We start from the raw sequence: 9,419 nt of genomic DNA, 5'->3' as shown, positions 1-9,419 counted from the left end.
AAAAGAAGGTACCATGGATTGTCACAACCAGCATAGAAACAATCAATACCTGAACAAGCATAGAAAATAAAAAGGAGGAACAAAAATTTCTCACCTCACCATGACATCACAAGAACTCACGCCAAGCTCCGGCAGCAACCCTCAACTGTATTTCCTGCCTGTAGCTTAAAGAGAGGAGATATAGAATTCGAGAAACAGTATTGTGTGGAGACAACAGAGTACAAGAGACAAGGAAATAGCGGTGTGGAAGATATGATTTCTTGTACCAGACATGGAAAATATTAACTCACATGCTGCCTATTATCACCATTGGTAAGAATCTTCTGTACACTGAAACCCTAGATGCAAGATAGAGGACCCAAATTCCTGTGACTCTTCTTTTGCTCAAATCCATGCCTAAGCTGAAAAATAGCAGTGAACCATCATCAACATCAATGGTTTTAATGAGAATAATAGAATGACCAAATCTATTAAGAACTCTAAATATCCATATATGGAGAATATGACCACAAAATTTAGAAATAGTCAATACACATACAAATATAAATGCAGATCTAGAGCACATGAGTGTCTGAAACAGTATTGTGTGGAGACAACAGAGTACAAGAGACAAGGAAATAGCGGTGTGGAAGATATGATTTCTTGTACCAGACATGGAAAATATTAACTCACATGCTGCCTATTATCACCATTGGTAAGAATCTTCTGTACACTGAAACCCTAGATACAAGATAGAGGACCCAAATTCCTGTGACTCTTCTTTTGCTCAAATCCATGCCTAAGCTGAAAAATAGCAGTGAACCATCATCAACATCAATGGTTTTAATGAGAATAATAGAATGACCAAATCTATTAAGAACTCTAAATATCCATATATGGAGAGTATGACCAGAAAATTTAGAAATAGTCAATACACATACAAATATAAATGCAGATCTAGAGCACATGAGTGTCTGCTGGCTCCAATCTCTCTGCAATTCCTGAATTTCCTGAAGGGAGAAGTAGAATGGACGCAGGGGGCGTCATGTACATAAGAAAAATTGTACCTTTTCGATTGTGGCCGTGGTCGTGCCTCCTCTGTATGCCACACCTGCTTTCCCTCCTGCAGTCTCAGGCGTCGCCCGATCTGTGGATAGAGAGAAAGTGAAAGAGGGATCTGAGGGACATTGAGAGGAAGAGAAGGGCTTCACTCATGGAGGAGTCCCTCATCACCCTTGCTCCCCTGTTTGGTAGCTTTACCCCACCAGTGGTTGCATCCGCTGAAAATGAAGAAGCTCAAACATGAGAGAGGTAAAGAAAGCTGGGAGAAAGAGAGGAAGACGACGACGACCTCGCCACCTGTGTTGCCGGCCTCCTCCAGGGCGCGCTCCTGCAGCACTTCCCCTCACCCGGCAACGGCTCGCCGCTCTTCCACCGGCTCTATCTGGGCGAAGACGGCGGCTAGGGTTTCGTCGGAGGCCGCCGCCGAGCATACGTCGGCCATGGTGTGGAGGAGCCGCGACGGCGGCGTCGACCCGAGGCGGCGCCCTCCCACCTCCTCAACGCACGACGACGCACGCGACGGAGGAGCCGCGGCGGCGACACGCCGTTCCTCCCATCGCCGTTTCTTGGGCGGTCCCGGTCGATCTGGTGCAAGGGGCTTGGCAAGGAGGTGGGGATGGCGGAGGGGAAAGATGGGGTGGCGCCGGAGGGGCCGGAGACGGTGCTCTGATTGGGGGAGGAGGAGAGCTAGGGATTGACGAGGAGAGGGCTCGTGCGGTGATTGGGGAAGAGAGGGAGGCGGCGGATTGGAGGGTGCCCCGGGCGATCTAGGTTTTCACTTCTGCCCCGCGGATGCGTGAATGAAGGCGACACAAAACGAGCAGCCTCGCTATCTCTGTCTGTCGGCCCCGCAAGAGCCTGGTCCCAGCTATCATGGACTCATCCAGAGAAGCCGCAGGTGAAAAAGAAACCACTGCATCCAACGGCTGCTGTCAAAAGTGGGTGTGAGAAGTTACTGTAGCATGCATATTGGACGGACCAGATTGGTTTGCCCCTTTCAGATGGCCTAGTTGAGAGGGTAGTCATGGAGCTTTTATAGGAGGAATACGCCGCCAGGGCTAGTCATGGCCTGTCTCATTTACCGGTGGGGCGGTGTCTCACTATCGCCACCGATTCTTTTTTATGATACCAATGCTATTCGTATTCTAGAATTTTTGCATACGTTGATTATTTATTTATTTTTGTAATGCACTGACATGCTCAAAATGTTACTGTATTTGTCGTAAAGACGCACGGGAGTCTGCTCCGTCAGAGCGCCTACATTAGAAAAAAAGTTCTAAATGATGGAGAAGGTTTGTACAGATAAAACAGAACATGACAAGAAGGAATCTTGACTGCTCACCACTGTGGCACCTGAAGCCACCAACAAGAGCCACCACCACTACTGCGCACTAGTGCGCTGCCCCGTGGTAGAACGGAGAGCCCTTCGCCTCACTTTTCGTTCATCTCAACAAAGTGGAACATGTACGCGCGCACGGCGACCATCGCGGTTTACGGGACGCACGAAGTCGCGCATCTGCCTCTCCAAAAAAGTCCAAAATTCCTTCTGCCCAAGGTGTGAAAAAAGGCGCCTTGTTTGCTTTCACTTCGCCTCATCTGCTTGTTCCCCTCCTCCCTGTCCTCCTCACGCTGCGCAGCGCAGCGCTACTCTCTAGCTTTCCTTTTTGGAGTTCTGCTTGTCGCGAACTCGCGTGCTCCGCTCTTCTGCTCGTGCAACTTTCAAAAATCTCCACTTCCCCGCGCAGCATTCCCCTCGTTCTGTTATAAAACTCATCCAATCTTACCCGGTCAAACCCAGGCGATCGGAGACAACACTCAAATCAAAATGCATCGTTGCCCATCCATGTTCCCCCTCCTGATCCTCCTCTTCAACCTTCCAACATGGTTTGTCCATGGAGAAGTCGCCAATGGTGGCCACCAAGACCTCCCTTTCCTCCTCTCCTTCAAATCTTACAACCCCAGCAATGCCACCGTCCTTGAGACATGGGTCGGCCCAAACCCATGCTCCGGCTCATGGCTCGGGGTTAGGTGCTCCAGGGGCAGGGTCGCGGGCGTCTTCTTGGACGGCGCCGCACTGCTGGGCAGCGTGGCTCCTCTCCTTGGTCTCACCCAGATCAGGGTGCTCGCCGTCAGGAACAACTCCCTGACCGGCACTCTCCCTCCCCTCAAGAACTCCACCAGCCCGAGGTTGAGGCACCTGCTGCTCTCCCACAACAATCTCAGCGGGAGCCTCAATCTTTCGCTGCCTTCTCTGGTCACTCTGAGGGCAGAGCACAACAGTTTCAGTGGCAGCTTGCATGAGCTGCGCGTGCCGATGATCACAAGGTTCAACGTGTCCGTTAACAAGCTCGCCGGGGACATCTCCAGCTCCCTGTCCATGTTTCCCAGCTCTTCTTTCAGTGGCAATCTTGATCTCTGCGGCAAGCCTCTCCCAAGATGTGTCCATGCGTACAACAGTGCAGTGCAATATAGTGCCTCAAATGCTACCACTGGCAGTATCGCTCAATCTCCTACTGCAGGAACAAACGCAAGTAACAGTGCTATGGATTCTTCCAGCAATGGAAGATTCAGTAAACTTGGCATGACAGCGCTCCTGGCCACTGGCATTGGCAATGCGGTGCTGGTCACGGTCTCGTTGGCCATCTCTGTGGCCACGTTCATCTACATCAGAAGAAAGCTGAGATCCTCCCCAATGGAAGACGCTACCAAATCCAATGCCGCGCTTGGTTTCGAGCAGGAGGAGGATGACAAGGTCAGGAACGGCGAGGACAAGTGCCAGAAGAGCGGCGCGCTTGTCTGCTTCGAGGGCGGCGAGGAGCTGAGGCTGGAGACCCTCCTCAAGGCCTCGGCCGAGGTGCTCGGCAAGGGCGTGTCCGGGAGCACCTACAAGGCCGTCCTCGAGGACGGCATCGTGGCCGCCGTGAAGCGGCTCAGCGCGCTGCAGTTTCCGGGGCGGAGCAAGGCCTTCGACCGCCACATGCGGCTCGTCGGCAGGCTCCGCCACCGGCACGTCGTCAGCCTCAGGGGCTACTGCAGCTCCAACGGGGAGCGGCTGCTCGTCTACGACTACCTCCCCAACGGGAGCCTCCAGTCCCTTCTGCAAATCAATGGTACGTACTACGTGCTAGATGAGGAACCCATCCTGAATTTCATAGCATTGCGCGTTCCCGTTGATGTGGTTCTTGATTGGCCATTCCATTGCAGGTGGAGGCGGGAGAACGAGAAGCTTGGACTGGGGGACGAGGAAGGGCATCCTGTTCGACGCGGCGCAGGGACTCAACTACATCCACACGTTCCCGGCGCGGCCGGCGCTGGTTCACGGGAACGTGAAGCCGTCCAACATCCTCCTCGACGAGCGCGGCGCTGCGTGCGTCTCCGAGTGCGGGCTCATGCGCTACGCCGTCAACCTCCAGCAGTCCGTCCCGCAGGGCCCCGAGGTGTTCCTGGACCGGGCGGCGGGGAGCGGCGGCGGATGGCGCGGGTACGCGGCGCCGGAGCTGGCGGCGTCGGGCGCGAGGGCGACGCAGGAGTCGGACGTGTACAGCTTCGGTATGATGCTTCTCGCGGTGGTGACGGCCAAGGGCGGCGAGGAGGAGGGCGGAGGGGAGGAGACGATGGGGATGGTTAGGATCGGCGTCCTCTGCACTGCCGAGGCGCCGGAGGAGAGGCCCAGGATGTCGCAGGTGCTCACCATGATGAGCGAATTCATCTAGTGGTCAGCCAATGCATCATCAGGCAGTGCATCATCACCAAGACCATGATCAGCCAATGCCCCATCAGCCAACGACTGTTCTACGAATGCCATTAGCTGGAGCACCTCCAATCCTTCATAGTAGAGTGAAAGATTTTATTATCGTCTTCCTGTCTGTGACCGTTAGGCTGCTCATAGTGGGAAGTAACTTAGACTAGTAACATATGTCATGTTACTACTCTAAGTTACTACCTTCATAGTGGGTAGTAACTTAGATATGGTCTCATGCATTGTGTTATTTATTACCCGGAAGTGCTCCACACACGACAATATATGTACGATCTATGTCCGACAATTTCACAGTGCTAATTTTCCACTGGATCCACCACCACTAATTAATCATCACTCATCAGCCGCTGCCATATGCAAGTACTAGCGTTGGTTTCTTCAGCATCACTACATCTATCAAGGCTCACAAGTATGATCCAGCGTTATTTCCGTTGAGTTCTTTGATCTGCAGTTCTGCACAAAGCTGATGGATTGACAAGCTAACACTTCTCATGGAATATAATTTGTCAGAGCATCTTCATCGGCGCCTCTCAAATAGGTGTTGGCACGCCTTTCTCTATTTGGGGAAGGTTGTCCGCGCCATCGCTGACCCCGGAGAACTCCCACTCCTCCTCCTCTTTTGGCGCCAGTGGCGGAGAAGGAGCGGCGAGGTCAACAAAATTGTCGTAGTCCCTGGCGGGACCACAACTCCGCCTCCCGCGTGATTCCACCTTGGGGCGGCGAAGGTAGAGGCGCCTACGTGGAAGCGAGCCCGTCGCTTCCTTCTTAACCTCCTTCTTCACCGGCACCATCCTTCAGGGCCGGTGTGGAGGAGCTGCCTCATGGTTCGTCGAGGAAGACAAAGCCGCCGGATGGCCTCGCGTACGGCGCGGAGACCTACCAGCCACCGGATCCCGACGAACTGGAGCGCGACCTTCCCGACGCCGCACGTCTCGGTGCGTGCACAGGCGGCGGCGGCGCCATGCACAGGCGGCGGCGGCGGCGTCATTTTTAGCATCTAGAATACATGGGACCGCTGGAGATGTTTTTAGGGCATCTCCCAACGGGGCGACGGAAACGGACGCTGAGCGACCGTTGGTGTTCGCCCGGGCCGAAAATGCGCCTGGAACACGCTTCAGCGGGGCGACGCATCGTGACCGGCCGTTCGCAGCGACGCAAACCCGGCGCATATTTGCGCCTGAAATGCGTTGCGGCGGACGCTGCACGGACGCCCCAAGTGACCTCTCGCTTCTCCACCAGGCCCGCCTGGTAGCGTGGCTGTATCGAGGGCATCGCTTCCGCGGCCATCGCTGGAGCCATCCCGACGCAAACGGATGCGCGGTCGATTTCGATCATTTTAGCCGACGGAAACGGACGCGCACGGACATTTTCGGATGCTGAAATGCGTCGCCCCGTTGGAGATCGATACCCTTAGAGTCGCAACGAAGAAGGAATGCAATGGAGAAGATGGATTTTGTTTTAGGCTAGGCTATGATGTTTGGATTTGTCCTTGCCTGGATTTTCGAATAGGTACACAGGATCGTCCAGATCGTACGAATATCGGACATAAAACGTCGTGTGTATAGCAGCACTCTTTATTACCTTATAGACTCATATTGCCTTGGAATGTGTGATGTTATGGTAACATAGCTAGTTACCACCTTAATCTCTTTCTTCAATTAATGTCATGCCATGTCACCAAAATACCTTGAGATGTGTGATGTTACCACCTATGTTACCCCCACTATGAGCAGTCTTAGGTTCTTGTTGTACCGAGTCCTCTGTGATTGGATGTAGCATGCTGTGGTATGCTAATCTCACCACATTTAAACCATGGTAACTATATGATAGCCTAAACACACGACGAATTCCGTCCGATACTCATACGATCCTGCGTAGCTGCGAATCTTCTCGCGCTGAGACAATGAAAGGCAAAAACGCTTCAGGTCTGAGCTAAATATTTTTTTGTATTTTTTTTTTGCATAAAATCGTTGCAAGTTTTTTTCAGCGGTATTTGGCACAATCACACACACCAAATATGGTGTTTCCATTCCAGGATTCCAGCATGCGGCAAAAGGCATAGTCGACGCGCGCACCCAACGACCTCCTGAGACCAACGATCTCCTGAAATTTCACTGCGCACACCCATCTCCATTTCCGCCTCCACTCTAGCACCGCCGCCACCCCTATTCCGCGCCGCTTCTGCCGCCGCTGCCTTGCTCGCCGTGGTAGATCAGTGACGCGTCGGTACTCCAAATTTTTTTTGGCGCGCCGACGCTGCTCAAATCAACGGACGACCAACCGCGCCGCTGCCTCTTGAAGTCGATTTCGCACCCAGCGAGCACCTCCGCCACAGAATTAGCGCCTCGGCGAACACCTCTACCCCTTAGCGCCCGCGTCACGGAGATCTGGCGGCGGCAGCCTCTAGATCGACAAGCCCGCGGCTACTCCGCCGTGGGTCGCGCCAGCGCCACAGGGCCCAGCCCGAAGAGGACGAAGACTCCGAGCTGCAGGCCACGCTGCGGCGTCCCGCGAGGTCAACGACCTCGAGGAGCTGGCCAAATGGCCGCACCTCGCCGAGGCGCTGCGCGCCTCCACGCTGGAGTAGGAGGCTAGGAAGGCCAAGGGGGAAAGGGCGCAGGTCGCCCTGGCCGGAGTCCCCGGCGCCCTCCGGCGTGTCCAGCCGGAACAACGCGTCGCCGCCGGGGGCCATCATCCTCATCGACGGTGACGACGACGAGTACTACTGGGAGTAGGGTGGCACACCGGCGGCCACCGCGTCCCAAACCCTAGACTAGGGTTTCCTTTTTTTTTTAGTTTAAAGCCATATAGGGCTTTTTTGTGTAAAAATTGCCCAAAATAGGACTAAGTTTAAATGAACTGTAGTTTAAATTTAATTTGTTTTTGTTTTCCTTTTTTTATTATTTTTGTTATCTTTGACTTTTGGGGTGCGTCCGCGCGTTGGCACAGTGCGCGACCTAAACGGACCGACGGCCAGATCCGCCTGTCCACGCGGCAACCCAACCAGTCCAAAACAGACGGTCCAACACATCCATTTGGATCGTCGCGTTGAAGATGGCCTTACGGAAGGGATGTGAAGTCTGGGAGGAGGTATCGTACATAGATCGGATGGAGATTGTCGTGTGTGAAGCAATTCCGATCTAGATACTACTACTATAGTCAAACCAGGGTCATCTTGGAAAATGCAAAACTTCATACTACCTCTGATCCAAGGAATAAGGCGTACGCGTATTCCAAGACGAACTTTGACCATAAAATTGAGCAACAAAATCTTGGTTATATTATACTGTATGTAATTAGTATCGTTGGATTCGTATTGAAAAGCACTTTCTAGTGATGTTAATTTTATACAAATAATCTTTATATATTTAAAGTAATACTTAGTCAAACGAAAAGCACGTAAAACGAGGGCGCCTTATTTCTTGAATCGGAGGTAGTACCATTTTCCAAAGAACGCGACCTACCTGCGGCGATTTACACAAAAAATAACTCTTTTATTAAACTATAGCACAGACTGACCTCTCGGGCAAACTATTTCGCCCATCTAACCCTTTTGTGTGGCGCCCCTCTCATGGGCGCCACACATGGCAGTGTGGCGCCCGTGCCTGCGGCGCCACTCTCCCAGCCTATGTGGCGCCCTCGATGCTGAGCTGGTGCGCCGATCCGACGTGGCAGGATGTGTGGCGCCCATGGGAGGGGCGCCACACTACTCTTTATATATAATGTCTGTCTAGAGATAACAGAAGACTGTGGTAGCTCAATTGGATGAAGCCTTTGCTTCCCAATCCCAGATCATGAGTTCGAACCTCTGCACCACCCGAATTTATTTTTATTTTTAAAAATTATGCTAGACATTGTAATATGTTTAAAACATGAAATCTAGCCTCATACTGTTTTGTAGAGTTTTTTTTTTTTATCTTCTCTTGCTTGCAAACTGAACAAACATATACAACGCTGCAATGTTGTGTCTCTCCGTGCCTTGGGCTAGATGTTCCTTGTCAATGAATTTGTCCAAATGACAGCGTCACAAAAGATATTGAGAATTGAACATCACAAAGCACACTTTCAAGAGCCATCTTCCACCACAGTACTCCAAATCCACAGACAGCAACGACAACATCACAAAGCAGGATCTAGGTTCGCTATAGAATCAGTGCAAAATACTTTCCTCAACAACAGTTATACGCGATTAAAGTAAACATCACGGTCAGATGTTAACCACCACCACACGGCAAAAGAAGTTGTTTCAGGAACCAAGGCCAGTCTGTCCAACCAATTACAAATTGTTTCGCTTGCGCTTTTTCACGGTAAGAAACTTAGCTGCCTGAGATACTACTAATCTTTTGTTATGCACAATAACTCTGCCCTAGCCTGTATAAACACACACGAACATTGCCTTACACGACCTCGCAGTCTGAATGGATAAAGCAACTATTTGCCCAGATCTGTCGAAAGTCATGGACAAACAGTTGACCATTGGAACTGTGGGTCCATAGCACCACATATCAAAAAAAGCATGCATATATCAAAAAAATAGAGTTTTGAAAACTCAGCAATATGTAATGAAGATGACAGCAACGTATGACTGGGAAAGGCAAACTGGTCAGAGAAGACACTA

General features: G+C 51.8%; 1 protein-coding gene across 1 annotated transcript; it reads left to right on the top strand.

Moving 5' to 3' along the window:
* Positions 1-2,884: 2,884 nt before the first annotated feature.
* On the top strand, positions 2,885-4,754 carry LOC124673641 (probable leucine-rich repeat receptor-like protein kinase At1g68400). Its single transcript, XM_047209682.1, has 2 exons — positions 2,885-4,151; positions 4,252-4,754. Exons 1-2 carry the CDS (start codon positions 2,885-2,887, stop codon positions 4,752-4,754), a joined length of 1,770 nt encoding a protein of 589 aa, XP_047065638.1.
* The last annotated feature ends 4,665 nt before the right edge of the window (positions 4,755-9,419 follow it).

The sequence above is a fragment of the Lolium rigidum genome, chromosome 7 (assembly GCF_022539505.1).
Source record: "Lolium rigidum isolate FL_2022 chromosome 7, APGP_CSIRO_Lrig_0.1, whole genome shotgun sequence".
Classification (NCBI taxonomy): domain Eukaryota; kingdom Viridiplantae; phylum Streptophyta; class Magnoliopsida; order Poales; family Poaceae; genus Lolium; species Lolium rigidum.
The sequence above is the reverse complement of the archived record's forward strand: the minus strand, read 5'-3'. Positions and strand labels throughout refer to the sequence as shown.